Source organism: Monodelphis domestica, chromosome 4 (genome assembly GCF_027887165.1).
Source record: "Monodelphis domestica isolate mMonDom1 chromosome 4, mMonDom1.pri, whole genome shotgun sequence".
Taxonomy (NCBI): Eukaryota; Metazoa; Chordata; class Mammalia; order Didelphimorphia; family Didelphidae; genus Monodelphis; species Monodelphis domestica.
The window spans coordinates 417,724,557-417,738,960 of NC_077230.1; the positions used below are offsets into that span (position 1 = coordinate 417,724,557).

The following is a 14,404-nucleotide window of genomic DNA, read 5'->3' on the forward strand; positions in this document are numbered from 1 at the left end:
CCCCCAAACAGTAGCTACTGGGCCCATGGTCCCAATCCCTTCCTGCCTCCCAGAGGGGGAAGCCTGAGCACATGCACCGCCCCCGCCCCAACTCTATAAGGGGGCCCAGTCCCAAGAAGCAAGACGTCAAAGATTGGGCCAGAGGAGGAGTCTTGGGTTTTCATTAAATGTATTATAACAAAGGTCAGATTTTTTTTTTCCAAAATAAGCCCGGACCATTAAACAAGTGAAACTCCAACAAATTTGTCTTCTCCAACAGAGAGAAAAACTGTGTACAGTTACTCAAAGCTGCTTCTGCCAGTGGGGCTGGGGGAAGATGGAGTGCTGAAACCATGGAGGGCCCGGGAGGGGAGGGAAAATAGGGGACGGGGGACTGGGTCCTGCCCGTCGGGGTGGGGGCCGCCTGCGTCCCACACACTCTGGTGTCAGGCTGGAGGGTGGGAGAGGGTGTTTTTCTCCTCTCTGGGGGTCCCCACCCCTTTCCAATAGGGAGGTCCTCACTGGTAGGCTGAGCCGGCTCAGGCCTAACAGATTGATGGGATGGGACCTGGCTGGGGATGGGGGTGGGGGGGGAACCTAGGGTGGACAGGAACCCCTACCCCACAAAACACCATTCTGCTGATTCCAAGTTGTGGTGTCCCCTTGTCCCCCTGTGGGGTGAGGATCCCCAGGAGATGGGGGACAGGCAAAGGCACAGCAATATGGAGGGGATGGGGGAGAGGGGCTTGCATAGGTTGATGAGTGCAAGAGGTACATAAATAAACCCGAGCCCCTCCCCACCCCTCCCCCCAGCCAGGGTGTGGGGAGGCCCCCTGGAGACGAGGCCCCTGGGATTCCCTGCCCCCTCCCTCCCTGGGCAAAAAAGGGGGCAGGAAGGGGAATAGACCAGGAGCTGAGGAGGGAGAGTGGAGCCAGGGGCACCAGACTGGGTGGCTGTTGGGAAGAAGGGAGAGGGGCCAGGAGGCTTGGGGGGGGTTTTTTGGTTTTTTTTTTCCAACATTTTGTTTCTTTAATAACATACGTAATGGTTACCAGCCATAGTCATAACAAAAGTTATTCATAAAATGTATCTAAAAATAACATTTTTTTCCTTTTCTGTGTGAAAAGCTTGAGAGAGTCCCAGTAGGAAGGGGCAGGGTGGGAAAAGCTTCTGTACCAAGAAGAGGCCCACCCAAGGGGGGCTGGGGGAGAGGGTGGGAGTCTCTGGCATCTCCCCTCCCGCTGCCCCTGGCACTCTCCTCCACCCAAGGGGGTGGGGGGGATGGGACTCTGGGCTATGATGTAGTGTTCCACTTTAGTGAGGTCACGACAGAGCAGGGAGAGGGCTAGAAGAAAAGGAAAAAACTGAAAAGAGAAGCCTTCCATTCCCTACCCCCACCCTGTTTCTCGCCTCCTGGTTAGGGTGCGGGTATAGAAGGGGGGGGTGAAGGGAGGGGGCATTAAGGCAACAGACTTTCTGACCCCACTGGCCACTCCCCCACCTATCTGCCCTGCCCTGCCTCCCCCCAGGGCCTCCAGGAGCTAGGCAGGGGGTAAAGGGGAGTCTGGGGGATTGGGGGGGAGGACGGGGGAGAAGGCGCTGCCCTCACCCCTGGTTCCATCCCCCAGACCCTCAGCCTCCCCTGTTGCCCTCCCTCCATACATCATGGCTCAGAGAGACCCAATGATGAGATTAAAATGAGAGGGAGGGAGGGAGTGATTGAAAGAGAGAGACAGAGAAACCGCTAAGAACTATATAAATATATGTCTTAAATAGGCCTAAGAAATTAATCGTACGGAAACTCTGGGAAGGGAGAGAGAGGGGGGGGAAGAGGGAGGTAACTCCCCTCCTTAGGGCAAGGTGTGTGTCTGTGAGAAAGAGGGGAAATGATGGGAGAAAACAAGATTTCTGTCTCCTCACTGCCCTCTCCTCCCACAAAGTGTTGAACAGAGCAGGCAGATCTGTGCTCAGTCACCCCAATGCTCTGGGACAGGCCCCCCAGGGAGGGGGGGGTCTGCTGGCCTCCTTTGGAGTCAGTTTCTCTGGGGAGGGGTGTCCAGAGTTCTGGGAAAGCCATTGTCCAGAAAGGAAGCAGGGGAAGGAGGAGAGGTGCCTAGGGCAGTTCCCCTGGCCCTGGATCCCCTCCATACCATGCCCTGGCCCTCAGCAGAGATCCCCCTCTATACCCTGCGTCATAGCAACGTGGGGCCTCCAGGGGGGGAGGGGGGCGAATGGTGTCTATCAATATTAAACCAGAGTTAAAGGGATAATAAAGTAGAAAAATATTAGAACATATAACTGAGCCAACACCACCCCTCTTGTCACTGAGGGGATGGGGGGGCCCCTCTCCCCACCCCAGGGGGACGACACATCCGCTGGGCTCTCAGTCACATCAGATTGTGGAAGTTTTGTCTGTCCCATCTGTGGTGAGAGAGAGAGGAAGGAGGGGGGTCAGGAGCTGAAGGAGATCAGGGTGGGGGCTTCCAGACCTCCCCACATGGGCATCCCGGGCACTCAGGCCTCCTGCACAGTGGTGTGGCTTCTTGGCTCAGGCCTGCAAGCCTGGCATTGTTCTGTGGATGAAGAGGGGAAGGCCTGGGGATCATTCTCAAGAAAGGAGCCTGTAGAGGGGACTGGAAGGAGGGAAGCTCTCACCACCCAAGGCGTGCTCCGTCATGCTGAGGCATAGAGACTCCAGCGTAGGGTTGATCTCCAGGTCTGGGCCTGGGACCTGGCAATCTGGACAGAGGCAAGGGGGAAAAGTGTGAGAAGATGGCAAGAGAAATGGTGGATGGCACCAGGATGCAGAAATGGAGCGAGATGGGGGTTGGCTAGAAATGAAAGATAGTCATGCAGGACCTGCCTTCCAGGAGGATGTATGTCTACTTCTTAAAGGCTGGCCCCAAGCCTCCTCACCTTATTCACTGTCTGTCACATGAAGCCCTTCCTAATCATGCTTCTATTTCAAAGTCAGCCCTTTTCATGAAAAGATGATGGCCACTCCTTGCCGGACAAAATGGGCTGACCTGGGCTTTGTTGTCTATGGGGAAGAGCCTCTATATGTGAGGGGTCGGTCTTCCAATGCTCAGACTACATGCCACAAGTCTGGGCACAGGCATGCCTGCTTTCTATACCCAGAACCCCAATCTATCCCGTCTCAGCCCGAATCCTTCGAAATCATAGCACCGAACAGCCATGTCCTAGAGCTTCTCTGTGATAATGGCTCTCCTAAGCACCTTCTCCAACTCCAGAGAAGCACAAAAATCATAGAATATCAGAGGAGGAGGAAAGGACCTTAAAAAGCATGCAAGCATGACCCTTTCCCATGAGGCAGAAAGGTATTGGGTTCTATCTCTGATCCCCCTTCTGAGAACACACAGAGCGGCAGAGGGGAGATTTTCTCTAAGGTCCAAATCATTGTAATATTCTGCATCATGTATTTCTAATGTGGGTAGAACAAAGTCCATCACTGTATAGAGGTATTAAGCAAAAACAGGCAAACGGTTAAGTGCCTGAAGTTAAACTTGCCTACTAGGAAAGTTAACTTACCTTTTTTTGCCACTCATATAGGCTTATGAGGTGTGCCTGTATTTCATCACCAATGGTTCAGCATTTAACTCATGAAACACGTACAAGCTTAGAAGAAAATGCCTGACCATATTCTTTCTAGATCATTTACTTATTCTGGGAGCTAGATGGCTCCCTGGATAGAACACTGGGACTGGAGTCAAGAAGAACTGAGTTCAAATCTGGCCTCAGACATTAGCTGTGTGACCCTGGGTAAATCACTTCATACTATTTACCTCAGTTTCTTAATTTATAAATTGAGCTCAAGAAAGAAATGGAAACCACTCCAGGATCTTTGCCTAGAAAAACCTAACCCTAACTCTATCCCCCTGGACTTGTAGGGCACCAGGCAGCATCAGTACACTATAGTCCAAGTGGTCACAAAGAGTTGAATATGATTGAATAACAATAGAACCCTCCCAGTACTGATCCCTGTAGTCTTAGTTGTGACTGCAAAATCGATTCTAATTTCGAGAAATACCTGTTTCTATTTTTCTTTTCCATTTCTAAGTTAATCAATTGTGCAAAACAACCACTACCTCCCCAATGCCAGATGACACACTAATAAAAAATCTTTTGGGAAAATGAAAAGTCCTTTTTGATAGGAAACTTTGCCAAAAGCTTTGGATTAAAATCAATCCTCCTGGTACATTCCTTTCGTTCACGTGTCTATCCTTCAGAATCCTAGATCAAAAAGGGAACTCAGAGACCATAGAATTTAGGCCTCAGTTTACCTAAGTTACATTGTAGCTGCCATTTAAAATTAAGGGAACAGAGTAAGATCCAGATCCAGACTGAAAACCCAGAGATGAGAGCTCCAAACACCATGAGATGAAGAACATGGGGGTGGGGGTGGGGGGAACCAAAAGGAAAAAGCCACAGGCCAAAGCCAGGACCCAAGAAGAAGGAGCCTCACCTGGCGGGAACATGAGGAGAGCCTGGGGGGAGGAATGCACAGGGAGGGAGTGAGTGCGCTGCACGGAGCTCCGGCTCTGGCTGGGCATGCTGTTACTGCCTCCAGGGTTGGCGAACCACAGATTCTGTAGGGGGTCAGAAGGCCAGACACAAGAGAGGTGGTGGTGAGGGCAGAAGTTAGGGTGCACTCCCATAGAGGTGTACCCCTCTTCTAACCTCACAGTTCCCCTCCAGAAGCATTCTTCCTGGTCTCCACCCCAGCTAGCATCTTGTCTCCCCATGCTCCCATCACTGACGCTTACCTGTCGTCCTTGCCCCCCAAGACTAGGGCTGGTGAGGGCATGTCGAGGTGAAACGCCTCCAATGCCCGCAGGGCTCAGGATGCCCATTCGGCTAGGTGGTAGGGCCCGAGGGGGCATCTGGAATTGCCTCTGGGCCCGCCGGGTCACTCCCATCCCCACAGAACCAGCTATGGGGAGAGAGTTGGAGCCAAAAGCCCAGCTGCCAAAAGAGAAGGGGAAGGGCATGAAGGGCATGATTCTGGATCCTTGTCCTGCTTCCTCACCCATCCTGAGGAGACACGTAAGAGGAACCCTATTTGGGAAGCTTGGTAGAAAGGTGTGCTGGCTATCAGCACTCACCAGCCTCTCTAAGAGTTAAGGCTCCAGATGGGAGCCTGCAATAAGGATCATGTAGTAAATGGCCTGGCAGACCTTCAGTGATCTCTAATGACAGCAACCACTGGTCTTTCCTGATGTACATGATGGAAGCTGGGCCAGGACTTGCCCTCCAGAAGCCCAGAGGAGAAAGGATTCTGCCCATGCTCAGTCTGTCCCTCCTCAGCTTACCCCTTCTGCTGCTGCCGATAGCTCTGCATTTCTAGGGCAGCTTTTCGGGGAAACGTTCGGAGCAGCTTCAGGACTTGCTGCTTCCAGGACAGCAAGCGCTTCTTCTGTGTCTCGGTGAAAGCCTGGGGGTGGGGAGAGCAGCAGAAGGGAAAGCTCATTCAGATTTGCCTGGTCAAAAGCTATTGGGAGCCCAGGAAGAACATCTAGTGAGGGCTCACCTCATGTGTCAGGCACTTTTCGATGAGCTGGAGGTAACTGGTAATGTTTTCCTCATCTGGCCGGGACACCAGCAGCTGGGTGCACACTGGGGAAAGAGGAAGGGAAAGAGATTACAAGTAAGGTCCTGGTACTGCCCTGCACCAGCCTCTCAGAACTGTGACCAGGGGCAAGCAAACAGGGCCCTACTCCAGGGGGCTGGACATAGGGCCCCTGACAGCAGCACACCATGAGATTTTGACAGCACTAAGCATCTAGTTAGCAAGAAGACTCTGCTGAACAGGAAGCTCCCAGTCAGTGGCCAAGGGCTCTGGTAAGCTATTCCCCTCCCACTCATTTCCCCACACCCTGAAGCAAACCCAACTAGAACTCCAGCAGCAGGCCTCCACCTACTCTCTAGTCTACTCCACAAGTCAATACATTCATCTTGACACTGGCTAAAAAATGAAGAGACTCGGGTACCTGCCATGGGGGAAGTTTACAGTCTACTAGGAAAGACAAGACTGTACAAATAAAGCTGATACAGAGGGGATGGGGGAAGTACAAACAAGTACAAAGGTCTACGTAGGGGAAGGACTTCTGCTCCTGACCCTCCCAGATCCTTGGCCCCTGCCCTTAGGAAGAGGGTCAGCAAAGCACACCTGATTTAGTCACCAGAATCTAGGCAACAGCTGAGCACAAGTTTTCATCTCCCCCATTCCCCCCATCCCCAACTCCCTTGGCCTTTGGTGTCCAGGAGGGGGTGCTCACCTTTGCCCATCACACGGGTAAACTGGCTAGGGAGGTCTCCATCGGCGACAGGGGCTGTGGCTGGCTCACTACCATCACTGGGGGCAGGGGCCGGCTGGGGGGGATAGCTTTCTGCTGGGGCATCCTTGGCCTCAGGGGCCTTCTCAGGGCCTGGGCGAGCTGGGGGGGGCTCAGCGCTCAGCGGCGGCTCCCCCCTGCCCCCCTCCTTGGCTGCAGCCACCACAGCTGCCTGAAGGATGCTGTAGGCCTTAATGGGTGTGACAATGATCTGCTGGAGCTCCTGTAAAGCATTCCTCAGGTTCCCACCTTCCAGCACATCCTGGGGATGGGGTGAGAGCACACACAAACACGAGGGGAGTCAAAAAGGGTTCAGAAGGCACAGAAGGAGTCAAGGTTGAGAGAGACAGAAAGATACTCAAGGATCATAGGACCACAGACTTCTTAGAAGTACAGAAGGGCCTCAGCACAGTACCTGAGGGGATACAGTAGGCACTTAATAAATGCTTGCTGACAAATGAGGTCCAGAGAGGGACTGGCACAAGGTCACACACTTAAGAGTCTTCGACTCCAACCCCATTGTTCTTTTCACTATCCCATGTACATAGCCTTACCCCAAACACCAAGTGCTTAAATACCCAGCTGGAAATAGGAAGGCAATCTCTTGGATGCCTCCTCCAGGGGCATGAGCAGGGCTCTCAGACCCCTTGGGTCCTAAATCTTAAAGCGAAAAATGGGAAGCCTGACAATTCAAGTCTCAAAATTGGAAGGACCTTAAAAATCAAGCCCACCTTTGTCTAGTGGGCAGATGGGGAATTGGACCCTGAGATGAGAAATGGCCTGAGGTTCTCTATTCATCCATGGCAAGTGTCCTGACACCCATCCTGGTGAGCTTCCAGACACCACACTACCTCCACCAAATGCCCCTCCCAGCAAGTCATCACCTTCTCCAGGGACTTGAGGACACTCTGCCTCTCACGAAGCTTCTGGATGCTCAGGGCGATCTTGTGACGGGCACCTTTGGTCACGTTCTATATAGGAAGGAGGGAAGGTCTCAGGGGGATGCTGAGAGGCCCTCCCAGGTTACAGTGGAGCAAGGAGTCTGCAACAGGTGGGCATGAGGAAAACTTGGTTCCTTTGGTGACTCCTTCAGAGGCTCTGGCCATAGCCTTGTCTGTGGGCCCAGATGGGCAGGGGAGAAGGAAACTAAATCACCAAGATTTCTCTTGGGGCTCTGGGATAAGTCTGGGAACTCACCTGAGATTCCAGATGCTGTTCAGTCAGGGTCATCATCTCCTCATAGCTCATCTGGGAGAAGAGGGCTGCGTATTTGTGTAAGCGAAGACTCTTAAGCCATAATGGCACATCTGGGGTGTGGAGAAAAGGACTTGTCACAACTACAGTGTCAAGCTGACCTCCATGCCTTTTCTGATCTTCCCTCCTTCTATTCCCAAATATACCTACTGAAGGACAAGGTTGTCTTCCCAAATAGAAAAGCTCCTTGGGGAGAGGGACTGCTTCAGCTTTGTCTGTCTACCCCCCAAACCAAGCACAGGGCCTGGTTCAGAGTAGGTATGTCCTAAGTGATGGCTGAGTGAGTGACAGAGGGATGAGATCTTCTGCCACTTTGCCCTTGGCTGTGGAGTAAGAACTTGGGGATCCCAGGAGAACCCTTTCGCTTTCTCCAGGAACTGTTCTCTGAACCAGGGTCTGCTTCTACCTATTTTCTTCCAGAATAGATGTAATATTTGTTCTGTGAGAACCTCAACATTCCCTAGGGTTTCTCTCAAAGGATTCCCAAAGCTGTTTCACGGATCTGGCTGCCCCACCTGCCTGAGGGACCAGGTCAGGTAAACCTAGGGGTGGACTGGAGCCAAGAGGGGCAGAGCCACCCACCCCAGCTCACCTTTCATGCCACTGCCATCCTCCTGGAAAGTGTTCCGGCTGGAGCCCTGCTCCTCCGTCTGCTCACTGCCTGAGGAAGCCACACTGCTCTGGGGCGAGAGGGGCGCGTGGTCGGGTGGGGCAAAGGCTGCTCTTGCCCCCATTTCCTCTGGGTTCAGCCATTCACCAGGGCCCTGCGGGCTCGTGGGGATGAGCGACATGGAACGCTTCAGCGGGCTTGGGTGCATTGGGCAGGGGAGGCCTAAAGAGGAAGTATAGGGGAGGGGGTCCGTCAGCCTCTCAGAGCCCCAGGTTGGAAAGCCCAGCCCCCTCCTCCCCAGATAATCACACTAGAGTGCTATCAGTGCTACTCAAGTTCATCCATCATCTCATTTGCTCTTCATAGGGGCTGTTACCCACTGGTCCCAAAGAAGGAGATGAGACCCAGGAAGGGTGACTGGCCTCCAGCAGAGGAGGTGTAGTACCCATATCTCCTAACTGCCAGTTCATCCAAACTCACCTAAGTTCTTTGCAGGCAGACCTAATTCCCAACACCCCCCACCTCACCCCCACCCTTGGCTGTTAGCTCTTGAGGGGCAGGCAGTAGTTCCTGGAGTTCCCTTAGCTGGGTGCCTGGATATGTATGTGTGCTCTGGTCTAGCCCCCTTTCTTATGTTCAAGTATTTCTGGAGATGGAAGCACTAACCTGATGCTAAGCTCAGAGGCCTGAATTCAGAGTCGCTAGGTACCTGCTGCTGCCTTTTTTCTTTATGAATAAAATTCTAACCTTGCCTCCTTTTTCCAGGCCCTTTCATCTCATCCTTTGTCTCTTCCTTCTCTGCAGGAGAACCCTGAAGTCCAGACTCCCCTATTCCCGGCTTCTGCCCCCTCAGGCATAATGAGTTCTCAAAGAGGAAGGTGCTAGACAGATCCCAGGCCAGGGGAGGGCAAGCTTTCCAGGATCTTGAATGGAGCGGAATGGGAACATGGGAGAAGATGATTGACACTGGCAGGGAAAACTTTCTTCAGAACAAAGTATTGACCCCTTCACCCAGATCTTCAACTTGTTTGGCACATCCAGCCTCCTCTACCCCTCAGAGCACAGGTCCCTTCCTGCTCCCTCCCCAGATCCCGGAACCATTTGGAAGTCGAGGGAGGAGGAAGGAGGGAGGGCTAGAGCAGTGAAGCCAACATGAAAGTGAGAGAGATGGGAATGAACAGACTGTCCCCACACAGGGCCTGAGAATGACCACAGAATAAAGAGAATAAAAAGCCTCTCGCTGAGAGAGCGCTTTCTATTTTTCATCAAACTCTTGTCTCTTTTCCACCTCCAGTTTATCCCGCATATCTGACAGGATAATTTTCCTTAAATATTGCTTTTACTACATTACTCCTCTGCTCAAAAAACCATGGAAGATTCTAATTTCCTGATGCATCTAGACAAAATTGCTCATCTCAGCATTCAAGGCCTTCTATAATCTAGGTTCAATATATCGAATGCAGCTTAAGCCCCCCCCCCCCCAAGACCTCCACTCATTTCTGCCTCCATCTCTTTGTTCATGCTGTTGTCACCTACCAAATGTTCCCCCCATCCCCAATTCCCCAGGTCCCAGATCAAACACTTCCAAAGTCTTCTTAGCCCACAACAATAGCTATCCCTTCCCTGACTGACCGTCTGTCTCACTAATTTGGCCCTTAATAAGACCAGTTGACCCAAACACTAGGTTCCACTCATCCAACACCACCACAGGTGACCTCTGGCAAATCACTCCCTCCCTACCCCCAATAATCTCGGATTCTCATTTGGAAGGTGAAGAGGTCAGCCTTGAGATTTCTAAGATGCCATCTTACTTCCATGGTCTGTGACATTTTATTTCTTTAAACTAGGCAGGAACTGGAGTTGGATCCAAAGTGCTCCCAACCAGGCTCAGGCCATGGACCAGTGGCAATTAAAGGAAAACCTATGGGGCAGGCCTCACCTGCATTAGCATTGCTCCCAATACTGTTGATGGTGGATGGCACTGCACCAGAAGGGTGAAAGGGCACATGTCCATTTTCTCGTGGTGGCTTGTCCTGCCAGCCTGGCCCTAGCTCCCCAGGGCCAGCCTCCCCAGGGCCACCCCATTCATCTGAGCCCTGGCGGGAGTGGTAGGCAGTCTCAGCTCGGGTCCGGAAGCCACCAGCCAGCCGTTCCTCTAAGTGGCTGAGCCAGAGGGCTAGTGAGTTTCGGTCCTCCAATGTGGTGGCCGGGTGAATGAGGGCATAGGAGAGCAATTGCCGACTCTCCTCAATGAAGGCGTTGTTCTCTATAGAGTAGGCCAGCACCTTCTGCAGCAGCTTCATATACTCAGACTTGGCCTCTGTGTTGCCAGGCTGGAGCAGGGGTAGATGGGACAACAAGAGGGAGACGACCTTCTCTTTGGACTCTTGCTGCCATTGGTTAATGATGGCTAAAGGGAAGAGACAAAGACAGGAGAGATGGTAAAGAGCTCAGTATGCCAAGAGTGAGAAGAGTTATGGGAAAGGCAACAGGCAATACCTGAACTTGGATTCTGGTCCTATTTTTGGGGTCCCTCTCTTTCCCATGGTTGTGTTTATGTATTCCCTCACAAATCCCAAGCCCTGACCCTTGCACATCTTCTACCCTCCCCAATCTTCTACATGATTGGATCATAGCTTTCAGTCTGGAAGGGAACTTAAGAGAGCATTCTGTCCAACCTCTTCATTTCTGAGATGAGGAGATCAGTCCCAAGAAATGGCATGATTTATTCAGACACATAGGAAGCAAGAAACAACCAGGATTAAAATCCAGGTCTGTTCCAAATGCATCATTCTTGGGCTTCCTTCCCCTCTCCTGACTCACCTGGCTCCACAAATCTTCCTCAGACAACTCTGGCATGCCATTCTCTTTTGCCTCCAATAGCTAGCTCCCCACTACTCTCAGATCCAACATCCTTGCTTTATTCCCACTGTTTCTCTAGAGCCATGTTGGTGAACCTATGGCACTTATGCCAGGGAGGCTGCTCCCTCACCCACATTTCTCACATGGCCTGCCCATCTGCCCAGCAGCCCAATGGGAGCACTTCCTCCCTATCCTGTCTGGGATAAGGTAGGGTGGGGGAGCATATGCAAGTTCACATGCATTGAGGATTGAAGTTTGGGCAATCAGTCTCTAAAAGGTTTGTCATCACTGCTCTAGAGGAAGCCCCAGGTGTGACAGCTCAGCATTTCCTGAGGTGTGGTTCTAAAAGTCTGGAAGGGCCTCCCTTCTTTCCTTCAGACTGCTACCCCACCTTCATGTCCCACCTGGGCAAGTTTTCTGCAATCACCTTTTTCCACAGTGATCTCAACCTTCTCTGAATTACTCTAATTACAGAGTTTTATCCTGTCCTCAGAAATCCAGCCTCCCCAGTTCTCCATTTGGGTAAACTTATCTCCTCGCTCTTTGCCTGTAGGCTTCATAAGAGAAAGAACCCTGTTCTTCCCCTAAAAGAGAAAAGGCTTAGGGGTGGGGGTGCTAGAGACTTGCTGACTGCATGCCTTCTTTCATTCCCCTCTCCCCCCATTTCTTTTTGAGACAAGCTAAAGCAGACTAAAGAGTCTCCCCTTCAGGAAAGGGAGCAAATGTCATTTCATTCCCTACACCATTCCTTTTGATATTTTTCAGAAAGCATAGGCTAGGATCTGGAAAACTGTCAGTCTGGGCCCACAGACCCCAAGAGCCTTTTATGCATCTATGTGAATTCCCAGGCAGCTGCACTCACATACTAATCCTGAAAAAAGCTCAGAGAGGGAAATTACCTTGCCAACTACAACAGTAAGAGGATATTATCTGAAGAAACCAAGCATCCTGGTCTCCAGGCATATGAGCTATTTCTTTGCCTTCCCTGCTTCCTATCAGGGCTTCCAACTCTCTCCTTCTCCCCCTCCCTTTCTCCCCCCATTCCTCTCTTCTTCTCTCTCCTTCCCAGCCTGACTACCAGGGGAATGCCTGCCATTTGGGAGCTCAGGCGACCTCATACTCACCAGCTGCCACAGTCCTACAAGATGGACATCTAAAGGATCCAAACTGCATGGATTTGAATTTTGGGGTAGGAGGGATATCCCCAAATGCCTGGATCCACAGCCACATTTTTGGGATTAGTTATCAGTAATGTAGTTAAATTATTCCTGAATTCCTTGATACTTCAGCCTGGGCTGTCTCTTGAGGATATCTACCATCCACCATGGACTGGATATTTAAAGGTAGAAGGTCACTGAGGCTGACCCCTTCATTTTACAGATAAGGAAACTGGGACCCAGAGAGGCCAAATAAATTGTCTGAGGTTCCCCAGCAAGTCCCAGCATGGTCTTCCTGGCTTCCAAGTTCATTAGCTGCTGCCCTCCTTCTTTACTAGCCCACCTCTGCCTCTCCAGACTAGCCCAGGGTCACCAGGCTGTTAAAATGTGTGGGAAGTACCAAACCCAGCAATCTCTCTTCTGCCTACACTACCACCTATGGGGCTTAATAAGGTCCTTCTATTTGGCCTAAGCCTCCTTAAACCCTTGACCTGATTGTGTGGAGGCAGGGTGGAAGCAAAGGTTAATTTTAGTATCTAGGACTTCAGCAATTTATTAGAACCCCAGCTATTCCTACTCAACTTGTCTCCCAAAACTAAAAAGCTTCACTCTTTCAGCCTATAGGTCTCTTATACCCTCTACCACCTTTAATCCTTGTGGTCACAAAACTCTATGAGACAAAAACAAGTTATATACCCAGGAGGCCAGGTACAGATGACCCTGGATTTAGTAAAAAGGAAAAGAAACTACATTATTCCCAATCCCTATGCTAAACTCCTTATTCTCCCCTCCTACCTCATACCCTTATACCAGATATCAGAGACTTGTGGAAACCAGGGAAGCTAGGTGGCCCAACAGATAAGAGTGCCAGGCCTGGAATTAGGAAGACCTAGGTTCAAATCTGGTCTTGGGTACTTCCTAGCCCTTGGGCAAGTCACTTAATCCAGATTACCTAGCTTTTCCCCCACTGTCTTAAGTGTTGTTATTAGGACAGAAGGTAAGGGTTAAAAAGAAAAGTCTTGAGGAAACCAAACTCAATTATGGAATCATGGAAAGGCTTTTCCCAAGTCATTCTTCCTATTCCCTCCCTTTCCTCACCATCAAAAATTTCATGCCTGGTTTACCACCCTCACTCTGAGGTGTACTGTTTCCACTGACATTTGTTTAGACCTCAAGAGATGCAGAGGTCTCTGGGTCACACAAAAACCTAGTTTCCGTGCTCAGGACAACACCAGGGTCTTGAGAGGGCACGCCCTCTGGTGAAGCCCAGGCAACAAGTCCATGCATAAAGAAACACTGCTTCAGTGAATCCTTCGTTTAATGAAAGACCTTGTTCTGCTTTGGAGAAAGGGCAGAGTTGTTTCTGACGCAGAGTCTAGCGTTGGGGGGTGGGACCCTACACTGAGTCGGAAGATGCTTGAGAAGCAGATGGTGGAACTACTCCAAGGAATTTGGATAGGCCCCTAAAGGAACAGCCCCCACTGAGACTATGGGCAATGGGTGGGAATTTGTCCTATTCAGGGTCATCCATAACAATAACAAAACAAAACATTCAATAGTCTAAGATAAATATATGTGGAACTGAAAATTTCAAGGGGCCGTCTGCAATAGTGGAGGCTAAAGTAGGAGGGGAGAAGAGGGCAATGTATTTTGGGATCTCACCCCTGACTCTGACCACCCCCCTCCCAAAAAAGCCAATTTTGTTTGTAGGAGAGTCTGAAAAGGATAAGCCATGCCTACCCTGGCTCCCACTCCATCCTGATGCTTGCTGTTCTCCCACAGATCTGTGATGGTGGTACAAGGGAATCTCACAGGAAATTCTTTGACCACAACCAGATGTGACTGTGGCCCTCTAAGCCAGAGGCACAACAATCAACTATGACCCAAGGGTACCAAGGGGGAAGGGGAGAATGAAGAAAGCATCATGTTTTGTCTCATCTTCACTGAGCCATAAACCTATACTTGCAGACAGGGGATGGGGACATGACTTGGATAGGGAAAAGGACTGCTCTAACAGGGGTGGAGAGTGGGTGGGCCCCATAGGGAGGTGGTAGCAGCAAGGAGAGGGCCAACTAGAGCTAAGTAGGGCATGACCCTGAGGCTTGGCAGCTTTTGGGGGCCAAATATATCTGAGGCTCGGGTGAGGCCAAGCCCATTTTTATATCCCCTACTGTTGCAATCACGTTGG

The 14,404-nt window shown here is 51.1% G+C and overlaps 1 protein-coding gene and 1 non-coding gene across 7 annotated transcripts in view; both read right to left on the reverse strand.

Moving 5' to 3' along the window:
* Positions 1 to 152: 152 nt before the first annotated feature.
* SAMD4B (sterile alpha motif domain containing 4B) overlaps positions 153 to 14,404 on the reverse strand; it is a 31,692-nt gene continuing 17,440 nt past the window's right edge. For 3 of the 6 annotated variants that reach the window (XM_007491803.3, XM_001362842.4, XM_056796122.1), the window contains 11 exons: positions 10,137 to 10,607; positions 8,180 to 8,419; positions 7,531 to 7,640; positions 7,218 to 7,304; positions 6,277 to 6,595; positions 5,529 to 5,614; positions 5,311 to 5,432; positions 4,765 to 4,963; positions 4,464 to 4,587; positions 2,636 to 2,719; positions 153 to 2,401 (listed from right to left, as the gene is read on the reverse strand). In XM_007491803.3, the coding sequence (XP_007491865.1) occupies positions 2,373 to 2,401; positions 2,636 to 2,719; positions 4,464 to 4,587; positions 4,765 to 4,963; positions 5,311 to 5,432; positions 5,529 to 5,614; positions 6,277 to 6,595; positions 7,218 to 7,304; positions 7,531 to 7,640; positions 8,180 to 8,419; positions 10,137 to 10,607 (1,871 nt within the window). In that variant the 3' untranslated portion in view covers positions 153 to 2,372. Of the gene's footprint in view, positions 2,720 to 4,463; positions 4,588 to 4,764; positions 4,964 to 5,310; positions 5,433 to 5,528; positions 5,615 to 6,276; positions 6,596 to 7,217; positions 7,305 to 7,530; positions 7,641 to 8,179; positions 8,420 to 10,136; positions 10,608 to 14,404 lie in introns of all 6 variants that reach the window. The other 3 variants (XM_056796121.1, XM_056796119.1, XM_056796120.1) reach the window with 1 other exon arrangement.
* On the reverse strand, positions 4,624 to 4,684 carry MIR12357 (microRNA mir-12357). Its single transcript, NR_162916.1, has one exon. It is a non-coding gene; the product is annotated as a microRNA mir-12357 (primary transcript).